General features: G+C 35.4%; 2 protein-coding genes across 2 annotated transcripts; both read right to left on the minus strand.

Annotated features, from left to right (window-relative positions):
* Positions 1-16,492: 16,492 nt before the first annotated feature.
* On the minus strand, positions 16,493-18,331 carry LOC113277562 (protein PLANT CADMIUM RESISTANCE 6-like). Its single transcript, XM_026526626.1, has 4 exons — positions 17,636-18,331; positions 17,428-17,499; positions 17,109-17,321; positions 16,493-16,767 (listed from the first exon to the last, which is right to left on the minus strand). Exons 1-4 carry the CDS (start codon positions 18,159-18,161, stop codon positions 16,682-16,684), a joined length of 897 nt encoding a protein of 298 aa, XP_026382411.1. The 5' UTR covers positions 18,162-18,331; the 3' UTR covers positions 16,493-16,681.
* A 613-nt stretch (positions 18,332-18,944) lies between these two features.
* On the minus strand, positions 18,945-22,088 carry LOC113277563 (protein PLANT CADMIUM RESISTANCE 6-like). Its single transcript, XM_026526627.1, has 4 exons — positions 21,405-22,088; positions 21,178-21,249; positions 20,848-21,060; positions 18,945-19,292 (listed from the first exon to the last, which is right to left on the minus strand). The coding sequence occupies exons 1-4, from the start codon at positions 22,009-22,011 to the stop codon at positions 19,195-19,197; spliced, it is 990 nt and encodes a 329-aa protein (XP_026382412.1). The 5' UTR covers positions 22,012-22,088; the 3' UTR covers positions 18,945-19,194.
* Between the last annotated feature and the right edge of the window lie 1,316 nt (positions 22,089-23,404).

A 23,404-nucleotide genomic window follows, 5' to 3' on the forward strand; every position in this document is an offset into this window, starting at 1 on the left:
CCATTTGGCGGGGCTTCAAAATACTGAACCCATATAGTAGGGGGTTCTAATATTTTTCACTTTCCCGAAACCGTAGGACGGTGACACGTATATACATATACATATTTTCGATAGATTATATTAATTTTAACATGATTTAGTTCAAATGATGTAATAAAGAGGAGTCTGGATGAGTTTATGACACGTAACATGTACATCGTATATGCAAATAAACAATGTGGGTTATATGATAAACTCTCTTCACGAAAATATTTAAGGCTATGAGGATCGGGCTATGCTAAATCAACTCAGTAATTTTTTTCATAGATTTTTTCATTATTTTTCTGATTCGTTCTCTGCAATCTCATGATTAAACAGTCTTTTAAATGCATATTTAATTTAAAATCTAGCTCTTATGCTTTATTGGTTATCTTTACATCATTCAACTTGTTTCCGTTTTATTTTCTCGTTTCATAGTTTTCATTATAATGTTTAACTGATCTCTTTATGCTCTCCTAAAAATGTGTCTACAGATTGTGCTTCCTCTAATGGTGTTTGCCATATAATATGTTGTGATCAGTGCGTTTGCAGAGTTGTTTATACATCGTTTGAAGTTTTGTGTTGATATCAATGGTATATGGGTGAAAAGAAAGTTTAGCGAGTCCGGTTCCAAGAATCCGTTTATTAATTCAACCCGCCTTTTGCTTAATTCAGAAAAATCAAACACCAATAAATCAGTTTCATCCAGAAAATCTGTTTTCTAATTTCGCTTGGCTGGTTCATAGCAAGCTATACTTACCTTTTTAAAAACAGATTCCATATCTTTGCAGATTATCAGGATTAGTCAAAAAATATTCACAACCAACGAGTCTTTGTCTTCACCTAATCCTAAAAATACTCTGCATCCTATACCCCATTGAAAAAGCGGGGGTCTAACAACCTCACCCAATATTTCGCTCAGCAATATGTATGGACTAACTCCAATATACTTTCAAGAGAATCAACTAGATAGTCAGACTCAATCTAAGAAAAAGTATATCAAAGAGTTATATCTCAATTTCTCAATTCAATCCGCAATCAAACAAATAGGAATTTGCGAGCCTGATTGAATACAAGAGCAATGACTTGAACGGTACCAAAGACCAATGTTCAAGGATCAATCAATTTCAATCATAAACCAAAGGTTGGATTTACCAATTGATTGATTCAACGCACAACCTGTGATATTTCAATTATATAACAAAATATAATGCGGAAAAGAAATAACACAGACACCAAAAATTTTGTTAACGAGGAAATCGCAAATGCAGAAAAACCCCGGGACCTAGTTCAGATTTGAACACCACACTGTATTAAGCCGCTACAGACACTATCCTACTCCAAGTTAACTTCAGACTGGAATGTACTTGAGCCCTAATCAATCTCACACTGATCAAGGTACAGTTGCGTTCCTTACGCCTCAAGAACCACGCCGGATTCTCCGCACTTGATTCCCTTAGCTGATCTCACCTACAACTAAGAGTTGCTATGATCCAAAGTCGAAGACTTGATAAAAAAATCTGTATCACACAGAAAAGTCTATTGAATAAATAAATCTGTCTCCCACAGAAATACCTACGAGTTTTTTGTTCAGTCTTTTGATAAATCAAGGTGAACAGGAACCAATTGATAAACCAGACTTATATCCTGAAGAACAACCTAGTATTATCAATCACCTCACAATAATCTTAATCTATTAACGAAACAAGATATTGTGGAATCAAAAACGATGAGATGATGTGTTTTTCAATTAAGTTATAGTAAGATGATTCGTTCACTCAGATTTGTTGAGAATTTGTTTTAAGACTTAATAAAGAAAATAAGTAAAAATATATATATACACAATTTGTCACAAGAAGAAAAGACGCTGAGACGCGGGATTCTACTACTTTTCATATTGTTATGGTTCAGTCATTAACTCTAGACAATATAGCTCAAACAAAAGAAGTTGTGACTCTAGTTCTTTGCCAAAAAAAGATTTCGTAAAATATTATTTGTAAGTTAAAAGCATGACGCAGATGTTTCCAAAAATATTTATTTCCAAAAAATACCTACAAACACACAAAACACCATAATAAGGACGAAAACGAGTACTAACAATACGAAACATTGAAGACAAATTCGACACATAAATGCATCTATCATGAGACGAAGATGTTTGTGACTACTTTTCAATCTTGCCTATCGGAGATAAAATATCGAGCAAATCTTAAAGAAGATATTACTCAATCACAATAGAAAACAACAAGATCAGAACACGCAACTACAGAAAAAAATAGTTGGGTCTGGCTTCACAATCCCAATGAAGTCTTTAAGTCGTTAACCTACAAGGTTTCGTAAAAAACCTAAGGTTAAAGGAGAATCGACTCTAGTCGCAACTAGCATCACACATGAGGTGTGGGGATTAGGTTTCCCATTTGCTAGAGTTCTCCTTTATATAGATTTCAAATCAGGGTTTGCAATCTAAGTTACCTTGGTAACAATGCATTCAATATTCACCGTTAGATGAAAACCTGATTAGATTCAAGCTAATATCTTTCAACTGTTAGATCGAACTTAGCTTGTTATACACAAATGAAATGTGTCTTCATTTAGGTTTGAGTAACCGTACCTAAACGTGTACACTTAGTCGGTTCAAAAATAGTTAACCAATGGTGAGCACTTTCATATCAACCTTATTCATCTTTATCATAACTAGTTCAAACGACTCAAATGAAACTAGTTAGAGAGTTGTTCAATTGCTTATAGAAGTATACAAGACACAATTAAAGCAAAATCGATTTTGATTCACTCGAATCAATTCATGAACATCATATCCATGGTTTGCAAAAGATTGCTTCCTTATTATATAAATGTTTTAGTTCATGAACAAACCGATTTTAGAAAGTAACCTACTTAAGTATGCAAACAGGTACGCATACCTAAGTAGCCGGACAGAGTTTGGTTACGCCACTACGCGTATGCGTACGCATACCAATTCACACTTCCAAACTCCAGCAGAAATTCACGTAACCCAAACTACCGCCAGTACACGTACGGGTACGCATATATAGGTTCCGGACTTCCAACAACCAACCAGTACGCGTACGGGTACGCATACTTAGGTTCCCGGTTTTGGATGTTACACAAATGTGAATGCACACTATGTTTATCCAAACATAGTTACTTGTTCTAAACTCTCATTTCAATCATTGAAACTTTCTTAGAGGATAACAACAATTGTTATCCACAAACTATTAGCATCAAAACGATTTTCAAGTTATTGAAATAATCAACATGACTTTCGTCAAGAGTAAACATGAACTTGGTTAAAGCAAAAGCTTACCAACACATATTTCGAGAAAATAGATAACTGAGTTAAACTCAGCTCGAAATAACAAATGTGTATAATTGAAGTCTATATAGCAATACGACTTTTGTCTCAAATAGGAGGTAGAATAAATAGACTTTTGAGTGATAGATAAGTTTAAGTCTCCACATACCTTTTGTTGATAAAGTTCCACAAGTTCCCTTGAGTAGTGCTTCTTCTTCATTCGATGAACGCTGTGGAGTCTAAAACTCAACTACACTTACTATCCTAATCCGAGACTTAGATATAAGTAGACTAGTAATCAAGACTTATAGTTTTGGCAACTAAACTTTACAAACAAGCTTGAGATAACAACGTTTGCGAGTTCGACCGAGCAGTCCTCTAACAATCTCCCCTTTGTCAATTTTAGTGACAAAACTATCAATACATATGGAATAAAAAATAAATAAACTTTGTAGCTTCTCATCCAAATGCTTGATCTCCTTGGTTCTTCAACATTACTCGAAATCTTCGTCACTTCCAAGTACTCCAATGATTCAAAATGTGTTCAACTCAGCATCATCGTTGTTGAAGACCCGTATCTATAACAATGAGAAAACAATAGCTCTCAATCATTGTTATACAGTGTCATAATATTATTACACAACATCAAAGTTCAATTGTATCACAACTTCGACAACAATACTATGGTGATATGCATCACTCCCCCTTAATCAATACTTCATCTCACATGCAAACCGCTCCCCCTTACATAATGATCCGTAAACCATATGTATTTGTAGTGTGAAATACGCATTAATTCTCCCCCTTTTTGTCAATAAAAATTGGCAAAGATACGAAAATTAGTGGGATCCTAATGAAATTTTGCATAGAGACACTTCATAAAGGAGTTTATAAAGATACAAGATAACCCCTATAATATTCCACAGCCGCATTCTCCACAAAGATTTGTCAATGAAGCACAAGCTCAATTAAGAACTCTCCATAAATGTCATTCCCGAAAGAGCAACAAGAGCGACCTTACTTTTACAAGAAAAGAAGGATTTATTTGGACATTAACAAAACACATGAAACATGAATTTGTATCCAAAATACTCAATCAAATTAACCACAAGAGAACCCATGATTAATTTAATCATAAATGCTCACATAAGAGAACTTACGGAGCCATATAGTACTTCACATAAAAGTGGATCAGGGAAAGATCAATACTGCGGAATATTCAAAGATTCATTCTATTTTTCATCAATATTTGCATAATGATACCATATACTTAAATCTTTGTTATCAAAAGTTCATTCTATCTTCCATCAATATTTGCATAATGACATAATAGACTTAACTTTTGACATATATGGGACAATCATAGTTCACGGACGTAAACACACATATCCCATAATATTATTTGCAATATATAAAATCAATAAAGATTAAATACTGAAAAATCATCTTCCAAAAACTACAAATGAGTTTAGTAGAGAAGTACTCCAATAATCCAAGTTCCCAAGTCCAAGAGAAGTGGAACAAGTGCGATGAAACAGAGCAAAACACTCAAAAACATGAGTCGGGACAAAGACCAATCTTAACTCATCCAAATTCAGTACTTCTCATCACCATTTTGAATATAATTCAAAGAGGAAGAGAATGCAAAAAGAATGAGGTCATTCCGAATTCGGACGAAGAAGTTACGGCCAAAACATGTTTACCGAAAATCGACGTCTACAGGAAAGTATGCATACCGGTTTGCAAACGAATTTTCGTTACCTGGAGCAGTATGCAAACGGGTTTGCGTACTAAAATCCCTGGATTTTGATTTTAAATGATGGTATGCATACCTGGTATGTGTACTATGAGGTCCAAACATCCCGAACTACTATTTTCAAACCTAAACATTTAAGAACCTTAAATACAGATCAAGTTAAGTAGAAATGAACGATAAGCAAGGTACATGGATCATTATAAGTACTCTAAGAAAATAAATAAAAACACAAATCTTGCTCAAGTTTATAGACATACCTTTTTAGAAGAATCCAATCGAACTCTACGACGTTATCAAACATTCAAAATCATACCTGACACAATATGTGTGCTTCAATTCTCGTGCTTCCCTCACCGTATACATAGCAGGGCATTCCTTGGTGAGGATGCACTTACAACACAATCAAGTTGTGTTGAGGTGAATAATGTCTTGCTCACCACAAGTGACTTAAACAGACTTTTCTGCAACTACGGACTTTTCACCATCTATAGTTTTTGGGTTATTCCGTTTCACTTTTGGATTATCGTGAATGAGATCGCTTTTAGAACCTTTCATATCCATCTTTCCAAGGAACTGTTTAATTTCTAGCATCATGGATACTTACTTATCCATAGTCATGGAATTTTCTGGGAGATCATTGCTTTTCACACTCAAAGCATCATTGACTTTCTTTGGAACCCACTTATGAGTGCGTTTAGAAACAACCGGAACCTTCTTCCCACTACTCTCTTCAAGATTTCTCGAAAGAGAATTGGATTGACTATTCTTTTGTAAGTTAGTCTTTCTCCAATTGGAAGCATCGGATCTTGTCTTCGTCTTTACGATGTTATCCTTTTGATAACCATTACAATTGTGAAAAGGATTCATATGACGTTTATAGGCAAATCCAGGTTTCTCACAACAATGATTCCTTTGCCTAAAGGTTGGAAAGTTACAACCTGTAATGTTAAGGGGATTAGCCTTAGTATATGATCTTGGTTTCGCAACTTCTTGTGATGCCCAAACAAGAACATCATGAAGTTTCCCATTCCTTATACGAAAACGACATCTCCTTTGCAGGTGACCCTTATTTCCCAATAGTGGCAAACATAAGGAATGTTCTTACCTCGATCTGTATGTGCTGACTTTGGAGGTTGATGTACATTTCTCTTTCGAACTTTAACTGTCGGTCAAGGTATTTCACTTTTGCCATCAGTGGAAACCTTTTATTGAGAAGAATCACTATCCTTGACAAATTTTATCTCTTTGCTAATACTTGGAGCATCTATTCCCTTATAGCCCAATCCTCATGTATCATGATGATTTTTACTTGCTCCCAGCATAGTGGTCAATTTGCTTGAACTAATATTGAACTTTTTCAAGTCATCTTCCAATATATTGATTTTATCAAGAGCAACAGCTAAATCAGCCTCAAGACATTTTTCTCGAACGAGATAAGCACTTTCTCTGTCATCAAAACTTGCTTGCTGGGAGTTCATCCTTGCTTCATATTCTGCAAGTTTCTCTTCCAACAAGAAGTATTTTTGATAAACATTATCACATTCAAGTGACGTTCTACTCAGGTTTTTCTCGGAATCTTTGAGGATCGATTCGCAAGAGCGATTCCAACCATAAACCTTTGTAAATCCTTTTCAATTTCTTGTTTTCTCGACAGAGAGGAGTCAGAAGAGGTGTGACATGAGAAGTTGTCATCTTCTTCTTTCCCAACGAATTCAAAAGCTTGACATACTATGATATTTCCTCATCAACATCTCTATCAATATCTGAATAACTTTCATCAGAAAGTTCATCCAATTGTTCTTCTAGGCGTGTTTCCCAGACTTCAACAGGTTCTACATTAAGAGAATGTTTAGATACTGACCAAGATGTGACAGTTCTCTCAGGTGAATCCAATCTTTGAAAATCATCTGGTAATTTATGAACTGGTACGTTATTAGAGATAGTACTTCTGTCCATATTCAGATCGCTACAAACACAATGTGTTTGCCTGCTCTAATACCAATTGAAAAAGCGGGAGTCTAACAACCTCACCCAATATTTCGCTTAGCAATCTGTATGGACTAACTCCAATATACTTTCAAGAGAATCAACTAGACAGTCGGACTCAATCTTAAGAAAAAGTATATCAAAGAGTTATATCTCAATTTCTCAATTCAATCCGCAATCAAACAAATAGGAATTTGCGAGCCTGATTGAATACAAGAGAAATAACATGAACGGTACCAAAGACCAATGTTCAAGTATCAATCAATTTCAATCAACAAACAAAGGTTGGATTTACCAATTGATATATTCAATGCACAACCTGTGATATTTCAATTATATAACAAAATATAATGCAGAAAAGAAATAACACAGACACCAGAAGTTTTGTTAACGAGGAAACCGCAAATGCAGAAAAACCCCCGGACCTAGTCCAGATTTGAACACCACACTGTATTAAGCCGCTAAAGGCACTAGCCTACTCCAAGTTAACTTCAGATTGGAATGTAGTTGAGCCATAATCAATCTAACATGTATCAAGTTACAATTGTGTTCCTTACGCCTCAATAACCACGCCGAATTCTGCGCACTTGATTCCCTTAGCTGATCTTACCCACAACTAAGAGTTGCTACGACCCAAAGTCGAAGACTTGATAAACAAATCTGTATCACACAAAAAAGTCTATTGAATAGATAAATCTGTCTCCCACAGAAATACCTACGAGTTTTTTTGTTTCGTCTTTTGATAAGTCAAGGTGAACAGGAACCAATTGATAAACCGGAATTATATTCCCGAAGATCAGCCTAGTATTACCTGTTACCTCACAATAATCTTAATCAATTAATGAAACAAGATATTATGGAATCACAAACGATGAGACGAAGATGTTTGTGACTACTTTTCAATCTTGCCTATCAGAGATAAAATCTCGAGCAAATCTTAAAGAAGATAGTACTCAATCACAATAGAAAACAACAAGATCAGAACACGCAACTACAGAGAAATAGTTTGGTCTTGCTTCACAATCACAATGAAGTCTTGAAGTCGTTAACCTACAGGGTTTCGTGAAAACCTAAGGTTAAAGGAGAATCGACTATAGTCGCAACTAGTATCACAGTTTCCCAGTTGCTAGAGTTCTCCCTTATATAGTCTTCAAATCAGGGTTTGCAATCAATGCTACCTTGGTAACAAAGCATTCAATATTCACCGTTAGATGAAAAACTGATTAGATTCAAGCTAACATCTTTCAACCGATAGATTGAACTTAGATTGTTATACACAAATGAAATGTGCCTTCATTTAGATATGGGTAACCGTACCTAAACGTGTACACTTGGTTGGCTCAATAATAGTTAACCGAAGTTAGCCTTATGAACACTTTCATATCAACCTTTTTGTTCATATTTATCACAACTAGTTCAAATGACTCAAATAAAACTAGTTATAGAGTTGTTCAGTTGTTTATATTCTCATAGAAGTATACAAGACACAATTGAAGCAAAATCGATTTTGATTCACTCGAATCAATTCATGAACATTATAGCCATGGTTTGCAAAAGATTGCATTCCTTATTATATAAATGTATTAGTTCATGAACAAACCGATTATAGAACTTAACCCACTCAAGTATGCAAACGGGTACGCATACTTAGAGTTCCGGGCTTGGTATGTACACCAGTATGCGAACGGGTACGCATACTGTCGTTCACGACCGAACTCAGTTGAATTAGTATGCAAACGGGTACGCATACTAAATTCCCGAACTTGAACTGTTACGCCAGTATGCATACGGGTATGCATACTAAGTTCCCGGACTTCAACTGTTAAACCAGTATGCGTACGGGTAAGCATACTATGGTTCACGGACTTGGAGTAACTTGGAACAGTTAGCATACAAGTACGCATATTGTGTTATACCCAATCAATGGTTTAATTGTTCCAATTTCCATTTTAAACATTTTTAGAAGACGGGAATAGTTGTCTCACACAAACTATTAGCTTCAAAGCAATTTTCAAGTGATTAATAGCTCAATCTGAAACATTCCGAGTCTACATCAAATGACTGTCTCACAAAAATCATGTAAGATGTTACTAGGTAATTTTCACATGATCATCTTTTGACTTTCGTCAAGAATAAAACATGAACTTGGCTAAAGCGAAAGCTTACCAACACATATTTCGAGAAATATGTATGCGTGTTAAACTCAGCTCGAAATATCAAATGTGTATAAAGTAAAGTCTATATAGCTATACAACTTTTGTCTCAATAGGAGATAGAATAGAAATAGACTTCTGAGTGATAGACGAGTTCAAGTCTCCATACACCTTTTGTTGATGAAGTTCCACAAGCTCCCCTAAGTAGTTCTTCGTCTTTAATCGATGAACGCCGTGAAGTCTAAAGCTCAACTACACATTCTATCCTAATCCGAGACATAGCTATAAGTATATTACAAATCAAGACTTATAGTTATGGCAACTAAACTTGACAAACAAGCTTGAGATAGCAACGCTTGCGAGTTCAACCTAGCAGTGCTCTAACAATCTCCCCTTTTGTCAATTTTAGTGACAAAACTATGAATACATATGGATTACAAAATAAATAAACTTTGTAACTTCTCATCCAAATACTTGATTTCCTTGGTTCTTCAACATTACTCGAAATCTTCGTCACTTCCAAGTACTCCAGTGATTCTGAACGTATTCAACTCAACATCATAGTTATTGGAGATCCGTAGCGATAACAATAAGAAAACCATTGTTCTCAATTATTGTTATACAGCGTCATAGTATTATTACACGACATCAAAGTTCAATTGTATCACAACTTTGAAAATAATACTACGACCATATGTATCACTCCCCCTTAGTCAATACTTCATCTCACAATGAAACCCACTCTCCCTTACATAATGATCCGTAAACTATATGTATTTGTAGTGTGAACTACATGATAATTCTCCCCCTTTTTGTCAATATAAATTGGCAAAAGTACGAAAACTAGCGGGATCATAATGAAATTCTCATAGAGATACTTCATGACTAAAAGAGAACATATCAACCTTGTTTCGATGATTTCACATAGTCGAAACTTGGTGTATTCATCAAGGAGTTTATAAAAATACAAGAAAACTTCTACAATATTCCACAGCCACACTCCCCACAAAGATTTGGCAATTAAGCACAAGTTCAATTAAGAACTCTCCCCCATAAAATGTCATTCCCGAAAGAACAACAAAAGCGATCTTACTTTTACAAGAAAATAAGGATTTTTTTGGACATTAACAAATTACATGAAACATGAATTTGTATCCAGAAAAATCAATTAAATTAACCACAAGAGATCCCATGATTAATTTAATCGGAAAGCTCAACATAAGAAAACTTATGGAGCCATACAGTACTTTCACATAGAAATGGATTAGGGAAAGATCAATACTGCAGAATATACAAAGATTCATTCTATTTTTCATTAATATTTGCATAATGACACAATAGACTTAATGTTTGAAATCAAAAGTTCATTCTATTTTCCATCAATATTTGCATAATGACATAATAGACTTTAACTTTTGACATATATGGGACAATCATAGTTCACGGACGCAAACACACATATCCCGTAATATTATTTGCAATATATAAAACCAATAAAGATTAATACTGCAAAATCATCTTCCAAATAAACTTTATAATTTAAATGAATAAATCTAAAAACATTGCAAGATGAAAATCGTTGGCAATAGCAATGTGTAATCACAATATAGGTTATTCCAAACCCTAGTTGTCCTTCTTAAAACACAAGAATAAATTCTCATAAGAAGTTTCCTAGACATTGTAGAGCTTTTTCATGGCATGTACTGAGAATTCCTTCTCATTATTGAAGAACTCATTGATTATTGGATCATTTAATTCTTCCAGATCTTCATAAATATCAGTTAACTCACTAAGTTCTCTTTTCAGTTCACACAAGGTGTTCTTTTTCAGAGATAACATTTGTTCATAGTGAGCTATCCTTTCCAAAGAGAACATGATTTGAGATTTTAAATCATTTCTTTTGTTGATGAAATCCTTCACAATAGCCCTAAAGTTATTATCATCTAGACAAATTGACAAAAACAATTAGAGGAAGAACATTTTTCATCATTTGTAGATTTCTCCTTTTTCTTCTTTGAGGGTAGGATTCCTTCACACAGACACACATTAACTGCTTCTACTGCATCCCCTTTTGTGGTTCCTCTAGTTACAGGAGCCATGAAACTGTATCTTTCAAAGAGAAGGGAGTGAAGGGCATTTTGATCACAAATGAATATAAATAGCATACCGGAAGTAAACCATAAACAAAACTTTGAAAAAGTCTTCATGGTTCACGATCCATTATTCATTTTTGATAAAAAAATATTCAGTTTGCAAATCTTAACTTAAATAATCTTAAGATGTCAGGGATAAGAAATTAACAACTATACAAGACTTGAGCAACCTACACAATTGACTCAAATGAAACTAGTTATAGAGTTGTTCAATTGTTTATATTCTCATAGAAGTATACAAGACACAATTGAAGCAAAATCGATTTTGGTTCCCTCGAATCAATTCATGAACATTATAGCCACGGTTTGCAAAAGATTGCATTCCTTATTATATAAATGTATTAGTTCATGAACAAAACGATTTTAGAACTTAACCCACTCAAGTATGAAAACGGGTACACATACTTAGAGTTCCGGACTTGGTGTGTCCGCCAGTATGCGAACAGGTACGCATACTGTCATTCAAGACCGAACTCAGTTGAATTAGTACGCAAATGGGTACGCATACTAAATTCCCGGACTCGAACTGTTAAGCCAGTACACATACGGGTATGCACACTAATTTCCCGGACTTCAACTGTTAAACCAGTACGCATACGGTATGCATAATATGGTTCCCAGACTTGGAGTAACTTGCAACAGTTAGTGTACAAGTACACATACTGTGCTATATCAAATCTGAAAATGCGGGGGTCTAACAACCACACCCAACAATTCATTTGGCAATGTGAGAGGACTTAATCCAATACACTTTCTAAAGAATCAACTAGACAGTCAGACTCAATCTAGAATAAAGTATATCAAAGAGTTTAATATCTCTAACTCTTAATTCAATCCGCAATCAACAAATAGAAATCTGCGAGCCCGATTGAATAAGAGGAGTAACTTGAACGGTACCAAAGATCAATGTTCAATGTGTCAATCAATGTAAATCAACAATCCAAGGTTGGATATTCTAATTGATTGATATTAACGCACAACCTGTGATATTTCAATTATATAACAAAATATAATGCGGGAAAGAAATAACACAGACACCAGAATTTTGTTAACGAGGAAAGCACAAATGCAGAAAAAACCCGGGACCTAGTCCAGATTGAACACTACGTTGTATTAAGCCGCTGCAGACACTATCCTACCACAAAATTAACTTCGGACTGGACTGTAGTTGAACCCTAATCAATCTCACACTGATTCAAGGTACAGTTGCGCTCCTTACGTCTCTGATCCCAGCAGGATATTACGCACTTGATTCCCTTAGCTGATCTCACCCACAACTAAGAATTGCTACGACCCAAAGTCGAAGACTTGATAGACGAATCTGTCTCACACAAAAAAGCCTATAGGATTGAATAAATCTGTCTCCCACAGAAATACCCAAGAGTTTTTGTTTCGTCTTTTGATAAATCAAGGTGAACAGGAACCAATTGAAAACCCAGACTTATATTCCCGAAGAACACCTAGAATTATCAATCACCTCACAATAAACTCAATCGACTAGCGAAACAAGTTATTGTGGAATCACAAACGATGAGACGAAATGTTTGTGATTACTTTTCTATATTGCCTATCGGAGATATAAAATTTCGAGCCAATTATTTCAATTGCACTCAAGGCGATAGAAACAGCAAGATCGGATCACGCAACTACAAAGATAATAGTGGGGTCTGGCTCTACAATCCCAATGAAGTCTTCAAGTCGTTAACCTACAGGGTCTCGAGAAGAAACCCAAGGTTAAAGGAGAATCAAATCTAGTTATGCAACTAGTAACACACAGGAGGTGTGGGGATTAGATTTCCCTATTGCTAGAGTTCTCCTTTGTATAGACTTTCAAATCAGGGTTTGCAATCCAAGTTACCTTGGTAACAAAGCATTCAATATTCACCGTTAGATGAAAAACCTGATTCAACCAAGCTAATATCTTTCAACCGTTAGATCGAACTTAGCTTGTTACACACAAATGAAATGTACCCTCATTTAGGTTTATATAACCGTACTGGTACGGTTACACAAACCTAAATAAACGTGCATTTCATTTGTAAGGCTAGGCACATTCATCTCAAGAATGACATGGAAGGCTAGGCACAAGTGTAAGAACACTGTTTTTTGTTATGATACATATAATCTATATGCTTATTCTTCACAGAAAAGGATCGAGAGAAATCTTCCTTGATTTCCTTTTTATTTTTCTTGACCATCGCCATATATAGGCCCATAACATTACAGTACTTTGATGAAAGAGACAGAGAATCAGACGACTGGACTGTAAAGTTCGAAAACTTTTTAAGTGAAGCAGTAGTCCCCATGGTTTTTCTTATCCTTTCTTTCTTTCTCCTGGAGGGACTTGAATCTTTCGTAACTTAACTGTCATCTTATTAGCCTAGCGTTTTTAGGGGCCACTCAAAAGGAATTAGGGGCCATCTTTTTATTCCCATCTATTGAAGGAGGTTAAGGGATGTCTTAAAAATAAAAAATTATCTATATTGTCCTTCACCTTTATACTAAATCTAAACCTATATCCTTTATTTTCATAATCATATCATTCCACTTCTTCTTCTCTTTTCCACCCATTGAAATTTTTTTCCATCATTTTAATTTTGATTGAAAACAAAGATCATCGATCAAACAAATGTTATGATTGATTGTTTAAAATTAAAACCCAAAATTCATTAACCTCAAAGTTGAAACTTAGAACATCAAAAAAAAGGAGTTCAACAAACAAAACGAATAGATGATAGTAGTTGTGATTCAAAATTAGGATTTGATTACTTGAAATCAAAAATTTGATCCGAAAATTTTCTTGGATTTACAGTAGCAGAAACATAATCGGTAGATAACTATCTATTTTACCTACCGATTATGGTTGATGTTCTTGGATTTACACTAGCATAAACATAATCGGTAGATAATAATCTACTTTACCTACCAATTATGGTTGATGTTCTTCGTTTCTTAAGAACATCAACCATAATCGGTAGGTAAATCGATCGATATCTACCGATTATTCTTGATTCTAAAAATTAAATTTCTCTGTACAAAAAGTTACGCACAATCGATAGATAATGAACACCATTAACTACCGATTGTGAAAGTAGAAAATTTTGAAACTTTTGTTAAGTTTTGAAAATTTGAATTTGAGGCCATGAACACAATCGGCAGATAATAAGCATCACTTATTAACACAATTCACTTCCGATTATGGTAGTACTAAAATTCGAAAATTTAGTATATTCGGAGGTTAAAGTAACACACTTTACTACCGATTATGGTAGTACCAAAGTTCGAAAATTTTAGGATTTTGGCAAAATCATATTTTGGGGCCAATATACATTCGGAAGTCAAATTTACTACCGATTATGGTAGTAATAATATTCGAATATTGAATATATTCGGAGGTTAATACTACCGATTATGGTAGTACCAAAATTCGAAAATTTTAAGATTTGGCAAAATCACATTTTGGGGCCAATATACATTCGGAAATCAAATTTACTACCGATTATGGTAGTACTAATATTCGAAAATTGAGTATATTCGGAGGTTAAAGTAACACACTTTACTACCGATTATGGTAGTACCAAAGTTCGAAAATTTTAGGATTTTGGCAAAATCTCATTTTGGGGACAATATACATTCAGAAGTTAAATTTACTACCGATTATGGTAGTACTAAGATTCAAAAAATGAATATATTCGGAGGCTAAAGTAACACAATTTACTACCGATTATGGTTGTACCAAAGTTCGAAAATTTAAGGATTTTGGCAAATATCATTTTGGGGCAATATACATTCGGAAGTTAAAGTAACACACTTTACTATCGATTATGGTTGTACCAAAGTCGAAAATTAAAGGATTTTGGAAAAATCTCATTTTGGGACCAATATACATTCGGAAGTTAAAGTAACACACTTTACTACCGATTATGGTTGTACCAAAGTTCGAAAAAGCAAAAAAAAAAAAAAATCCCTCAAATTTTTTTATCACCCGAATCCTGCTCAAACTACCGAATATTGAAGGGTAATTTTGTCATTACGAAATATGGGAGATAAGGGATGAACACAATTTAGGATTGGGTGACCTTTTTTATTTTATTATTGGCCACTAAAAACGCTACGCTTATTAGAATCGGGGAATCTCTAGCTATATTATCTTTCCATGCATGCATGCAAGGCATTTTATTTGTATATCCTTTCAACTATACACATCGGTGCTACATCAGTACCTCATGCTCTCGAATATATATTACTTTTATTTATTTGACCATGAACTTTTAACCATTCAAACCTATTAAAGTCTAACCGCATGATCTTAAACAATCCAACCATGTGGAACTAATAATCTCAACACGCCCCTTCACGTGTAGTATCGGCGGGTCTTACAAACACGTGGACAATTAAATCGGATGACGCGGAGTAAAGGTGCGGTCAACTGACTCGACACAAATAGCCTGCTCTGATACCATATTAAAGTCTGAGACATTCTATTCAAAACCAATTGGCAATGAGTGGAAAGGCCCTAATAGATTATAAACCGCGGGATCTTAAATAACCCAACCATGTGGGACTAATAATCTCAACAAAACCTGATCGAAAAGCTAACTTAGATAGAGAGAGGGAGAGATTGTATCTCCCTTGTCCTTGATGATCCACATAGACTGAAATTCAGAGAGAATACATGTAATTGATGAGTTATTCATTTCCTTTCTCTTATAACTGAAGCCCGAAGGTTCTATCTTATTTGGTTAGTATCTGCTGATACATGTGTGGTGGTATTGTATGCTATTCTTCCTTTCTTTTCCTCGAAGAAAAGGTTCATTGGGGTGCATAACCGGCCGTCTAAATGTTCAATCCGACTTTGAATTGGATATATTCTCAGTCTCATCACCATGAGGTCATGTTTGTTTGGAGGAATAGAATCACGGTATCTTGCATAAATAGGAATACATGAGGAATAAAAGTAGGATTCCTTCAAAATAGAGGATTTCAAAATCTAGGCAGCACTTCAGTATCATGCCCATGGGCACCATGGTTCTCTGTACGAGGAATTGGTGTAGTATTACTATCAGAAAAAGAAAAAGAAAGGCAAAACAATAAAAAAATCATACAAATGAAATGATGCATCAATACCGAAATTAAGTTTGAAATTACAAACAAACGAAAAAAACACCAAAAAGAGAAAAACTTATAATTTTGATAAAATAATTGCAACGAATCAACACAAATCACAATCATCAAACTAAAAAAGCTGGAATAATTCTTGATCATCATCTTTCCATTTTCATAGTCTCCTCGAACACCATCTTCATCCGTTCATATTTTGATTCATTGGAGGGGCCATCTGTACTTGTTGTTGCTGCATTTGGTGCCTCATTTGATTTCCATGCCATCCTTCAGGGAAAAAAAGTTAAAAAAAAATAATAAGACAAACATTTCCATAAATGTGCCCAACAATGATGCTATTATATCAAACTGCACAATTACCGGAAGTTCAAGTTTAACCAATTTTGATCAAATTAACTGTTTTTTTTTTTTTAAATATAGAATTTCTGGCTCCATATTTGTGATTTAATCAAAGCCCATAATATATGAAGCCTTAGTTGAGGAAGTATGTATAAATGTGGGCCTACGCAGACGGAGTACATAGTCATCAAAGAGGCACGATCTTTGTAGAAAATAAAAATTTGGAACTTAGCATAAAATTTGTTTGAAGTCTAGAAAAAGGATCTTACCAATTGCAGGATCGTAACCTCTGTTCTTGAGTTCTCTGTACACTTGACAAAGAGCACACACTTCACAGAAGACATGAGTCACCCAATCAGCTGCAGGAGCTTCTATCAGATCATATTTGTTTCGCAACTTTGAGCGATACCCGCACGATATTAAACAAGGTAACGCTGTAAAGAAACTGACGGCAGCGTACATTATCCCACTGGTAGAACAGGCTGCATACACGATTACACGACATGCGGTTAATACATATACTTCATTTATGCTACTTTCATTAAATTAGGGAGATGCGATGAGCTGAACGAGAAGCTGGGTACTCACTGGTCTGCCCCTCATCGATGATTTCGGCAATCTGACCAAACGTAAAGCATGGGACACAAAATGTGATAAGAGCTGCACCACCACCACAAACAACAACAACGACAAACACAATATGAATTACATGATCGTACACTCAATAATAATTCTTATCAAAAGAAAATAAAAAAATAATCAGTAACCATTACGTGAGGTATATATATGTGCATACCGTTATTAGGGTCGTCCATACAATCAAATAGGCCGGTAGTCCAAGCATTGGAACCAGGAGGCCTAGGAGCTTGATAAGGTGGTGGTCTATACATCGGCGGGGCTTGCTGCATTGGAACCCCTGCCGTGGGATAACCAGGCTGTTGTTGTAGATAAGGACTAGTGGGGGGTTGCATTTGAGGATATGTCTGTTGAGGATATGCTGGTTGTGCTGGAGCATATCCTGGTTGTTGCGGATGTTGCTGAGGGTGTTGCTGGTATGCAGGATTATTCATTTGTGGGTTCTGTGCTGGTGGATATGTCTGTTGTGGCGGATATGGCTGTGCATTTTGCTGATGACCAAGTGGGACACCTTGAGTACCCGCAGAACCACCAGCGCCTGAAGGAGCAGAAGGTGGGTAGTTTTCCGCTTGAGGACGAGACGTCTCGTTGCCAGTGGGATGCTCAGTTTGAGGCATTCCAGATTCATCATGACCAGGTTGCTTTCGGTCTACAGATGATTTCGCGGAATCTGTTGGGTTTCCCATCTTTTTTCTCACATAAAACTTCTGTTACTCCTTCCCACTACAACAACTTCTTTTATTCTCTCTTTTTTGAGTCAGAAACTAAGAGATGATCGTCACGTTGAGTTAAAGGCCGTTTAACGAGTAAATGACAACCCATCGAATTTATTTTATGCCATAATTAACAAGTTGATCATTAGAACAATTAACTTAAGTAGCTGTACTGTTTGATAGTTGAACTTGGCATGATGAGCACTACGCATGAACTGTATAGCCGCTGATAAAGTCAACTTGAGAATAAGTAATCTCATTAAACGGATTAGATTTAAGAATTTTGATCAATCATATGATAGATAGAACTTTGACTTGATCAGACGTGAATATGTACTGGTGATTAAAAATGAGTATTAAAATGTTTTTGTTTAGTTAAATATACTTACAAGTGGTTTCAGCAAAGTCTGACTTTTAGTCATGAGTTGAAAATGTATTACACCGCTGACGTTGGTAAAGACAACCTTAACCATGAGATTTGTGTTAAAAGTATCTGATCTTAACCATGTAATTTGTGGCTTCTTCTAGGAACCACTTAGCAGTACAGGGGATTTTTATCGCCTTCCCTTCGGGGAAGAGCAACGTTAAGTTTGGCCATTGGTCCCTTGTTACAAGGAGTATCTTTCAGGTTTCTTATCGTAAAAAGTTTTACTGGTGGGCTAGATTTGTGATCGAGCCTGGCATGGATGCATAACCAGCCATCTAAATGTTATTCTCCATGTAATCAATCTTGACTGTAGCGTAACACCATCCATATACATTATACACCATGCAGAAACTAGTGTAGTTTTACTATAAAAAGATAGGGAAACCAAAAAAAAAATAAAAAAAATCATACAAATGATACATCAATACCGAAATCAAGTTTGAAACTACAAACAAAAAAAGATGCCGAAAAGAAAAAACTTATAATTTTATCACAATAATTGCAGTGAATCAAACTTAAACAGCTGGAATAATTCTCAGTCATCATCTTTTCTTTTTATTGCTTCCTGAACCGCCATCTTTATCCGTTCATAGTTTGATACATTGGAGGGGCCATCTGTACTTGCTGTAGTTGCTGCTGCTGCATAGCCTGGAGCCTCATTTGATTTGCGTGCCATCCTTTAGGAAATAAAGTTGAAATCAATAAGACTGACATTTCCATAAGTGTGCAATTGGTAGTTTGGTATCCGGGCACAAGGCAACGCAGGATAAAATTCTCAACCACATTATTGTTGGATTAACTTCAACATAGAAGTCACTAACAAGCTGGTTAGGACAAGATTAGGAAATTGATGTAATCCTAAGGGAATTAGAAGTCATCTAGTTCTAAGAAAAGGAAAGACATGTAATAAGGTAATAGGACTAGGAAAAGGAATTCATAGTTCTATATATATATGATTACCAAAGTTGTGGTTGATCATATGAGCAACATTAGAGCTTGTGTTTAGTTTTGAGAGGTTTTCTAAACATCAATAAAGAGAGTTATCTTTATATAAGCTAAGTTTCATCTTGCAGTTGCCATTAATAAGGAATTCATAGTTCTATATATATATGATCACCAAAGTTGTGGTTGATCATATGAGCAAGATTAGAGCTTGTGTTTAGTTTTGAGAGATTTTCTAAACATCAATAAAGAGAGTTGTCTTTATATAAGCTAAGTTTCATCTTGCAGTTGCCATTAATTGGTATCAGAGCTTGTCTACACCGAGCCATGGGAGACGAGAGCACCATCATACGTACAAGATTTTTCACAAGCACAGTTGAAGCTTAAGGGGGAGAATGTTGGATTAACTTCAACATAGAAGTCACTAACAAGCTGGTTAGGACAAGATTAGGAAATTGATGTAATCCTAAGGAAATTAGAAGTCATCTAATTCTAAGAAAAGGAAAAACATGTAATAAGGTAATAGGATTAGGAAAAGGAATTCATAATTCTATGTATATATGATCACCAAAGTTGTGGTTGATCATATGAGCACATACTCCAACAATTATGAGTCACACATGTTATTAGTATAGCAAACTACACAACCAGAAGCCTTCTTTTTACTACATCATGCATATTTTACTCAACGAAAGGTAAACCGCTTTAGTCTCGCTAACGGTTTTAATCGTCGGATCAGTTTGCAGACACAAGACTTTTGATGTCAATGATACAGTACAAGGACTTTTAATATAAATGTTGATGAATTACTTAGATTTTTTGTTTTGAAGCATATGAATTATTTAGATGGACTTGAATATCTATGTGCTATCTAATTTTCCAACTTCTTTTTTGATTTTTGATCAACGGTTTGTAAGATAAAAACGCCCCCATCAAAAATTCATCCCTATCCCATCCTATTGTAAATTGCAATCTTTTTTTTTTCTTGACCAATAAAAAAAATTACTGGAAAAAAATGATTGGGCATACATAAAACATTCCTGAAAATTCGTATAGAGAAAGTTATGGCATTTTTGACGTATATGTTTCCGGAAAACTAAATTTTATGATAGCAGCAGAAAAAGATAATTTTTACTTTGTTACTAAAATTCAAGTTTAACCAAGTTGATCCTGGTTAACTCAAAGAGGCACGATCTTTTTATATCCAGGATGAAATCAGAATTAAAAACCATGATGCAGTTAAAACTTAGCAAAATAACTTATTTGGGGTAAGAAAAAAAAGAAGCTTACCAATTGCAGGATCATAGCCTCTGTTTTTGAGTTCTCTATATTCTTGGCAAAGAGCACACCATTCAAAAAAAACATGAGTCATCCAATCTGCTGCTGGAACTTCTACTAGATCATATTTGCTCCTCAACTTTGAACGATACCCGCACGATATTAAACAAGGTGCCGCCGTAAAGAATAGTATGGCAGAGTATATTATCCCACTGGTTGAACAGGCTGCATACACGATCACACGGTGTAAGGTTAATACATAATTATTTATTAACGCTACTTTTGTGTACAATATATGTGCAGTTTCATTATATTAGGGAGATCGAGAAGCTCAGTACTCACTGGTTTGGCCCTCATCAACGATTTCAGCAATCTGACCAAACGTGACGCATGGAGCGGCAAATGTTACAAGAGCTGCACCACCACCACAAAGAAAAACAACGGCAAACGTGAGTGAATTACATGACTGTTGCAATCAATATTCATATCAAAAAAAAAAAAAAAAAAATCAGTAACCATATCATGTGAGCTAGGAGATTTGGACGATAGGTATATCTATATGTGCATACCGTTATTAGGGTCCTCCATGCAATCAAATAGGCCGGTAGTCCAAGCATTCGTACCAGGCCTAAGGGCAGGATTAGGAGCATAATTAGGAGTAGGTACTGGTGCTGGTTTATTCGGATACATCGGCTGGCTTTGTATGGGAACCCCTGCTGCCACGGGATAACTAGGCTGTCCTTGTTGATAAGGACCAGTGGGAGGAGGTGTGTGCATTTGAGGATATGCCTGTTGAGAATATGCTGGTTGCTGAGGAATGGGTGATTTTCCTCCTTGGTTATAATTATGAACAGGAGAAGGATAGGGTTGTTGTTGTTGCTGGGGGTGTGGCTGATACAAAGGATTATTCATTTGTTGGTTCTGTGGTGGTGCATATGCTTGTTTTGGCGGATATGGTTGTGCATTTTGCTGTTGATGAATTGGTACACCTTGAGTACTCGAATACACAGAACCACCGGCGCCTGAAGGAGCAGAAGGTGGATAGTTCTCCGCCTGCGGATGAGAAGTCTCATCGCCAGTGGGATAATCAGTTTCGGGCATCTCAGATTGCTCATCAACATGACCAGGTTTCTTTAGGTCGTCAGAAGAATTTGCGAAATCTGCTGGATTTCCCATTTTTCCTTCTCACACAAAATTTCTGCTAGCTACTACAACCGCAACTTCCCTTATTGATCTCTCTTAGATAGCATTGTCAAGTTGATATCTTTATACCAAATTAAGGAAGGCCAGATAGTGAGTAATGACAACCCTTCGCATTTTATTTTATGCCATAATTAGCAAGTTGATTAGAACAATTAACTTAACTAGCTGTAGTGTCCGGTAGTTGAACTTGACTTGATGAGCGCTAGTCTACACTTGAACTGTAGCCGCTGATATAGTCAATTTAAGAGTAAGTAATCGATCAAACGGCTCAGATTTAAGAAAACAAATACAAGTGGATAGGTACAGGTGATTAACTAATGTTTTGTTTAGTTTAGTAAATGCAAGTATACTTACAAGTGGTTTTAGAAAACTGTGACTTTGGTCAAGTGTTGAATGTGCATTACACTGTGCTGTGGTGGAATAATCAGTTAAACAGACAGCACCGCTGACGTGGGTAAAGATAACCTCAATCGTTGACGAAATTAGACACACCATCATCTGCTACTACTTGCAAGCTAAAGACCGGGTAATGACTAACTTTATAATAGCATGCAATTGGGATGGTTGACAGCAAAACTGAACGCTCAAGATTGCTCATTAGCCTCTTGAATTTTTCAATGTTGGACTAGGTTGCACTGTGACTATGTAAATAAAAGAAAATAAATATTGAATGGGTTTTGTTATTTTGTGCACTCATGCACAAGATAACAACCAATCGTTACATTGGAAAAATGCAAAACCAATTAAAAAAATAAGAAAGATGGTGTAACTTACATTGAAGAATACAAAATTAACGTAGATTTACCAAACATGCATTTATTGAGAGTGAAGTTTTGCATTCTTCAATGCAAGTAACAACATCTCTCTTATTGTTTTAATTGGTTTTGCACTTTCCCAATACAATGATTGGGCGTTATCTTGTCCATGAGTGTACAAGATAACAACATGTTGTACGAAACTTAAAATAAAAAGGTGCGCCTTCCGAGCGTCCCCAAGCATCAATTGGAGTAGTGTTGTGGTGATTTCATGGAAATTTATTACCTAGCTAATAGCACTAGTAAGTACATAAAAGAAATTAAATCAAGTTAAAATTTACATAAAATAAATAAAATCAAATTAAGTTAAATTTTTGCAATCCCATTACTGTAAGTTTTGAGTAATTAGAGAATGAAGTCTCTGGAGTCTACAACCGACGTTTGACTACTGGTGTACAAAGTTGTCTAGGTTCCAATAACATTAGGTTTATGGGATTATTTATACCTTAAATACCACTAATATTTTTAAGGCCAACCAACTGTAATCATCATTTGGAATGTCAAACCAGCAATCTTTAAGCACAACTAATATCCTATCTGGCCTCCTCTAG

The sequence above is a fragment of the Papaver somniferum genome, chromosome 5, assembly GCF_003573695.1.
Source record: "Papaver somniferum cultivar HN1 chromosome 5, ASM357369v1, whole genome shotgun sequence".
Taxonomy (NCBI): domain Eukaryota; kingdom Viridiplantae; phylum Streptophyta; class Magnoliopsida; order Ranunculales; family Papaveraceae; genus Papaver; species Papaver somniferum.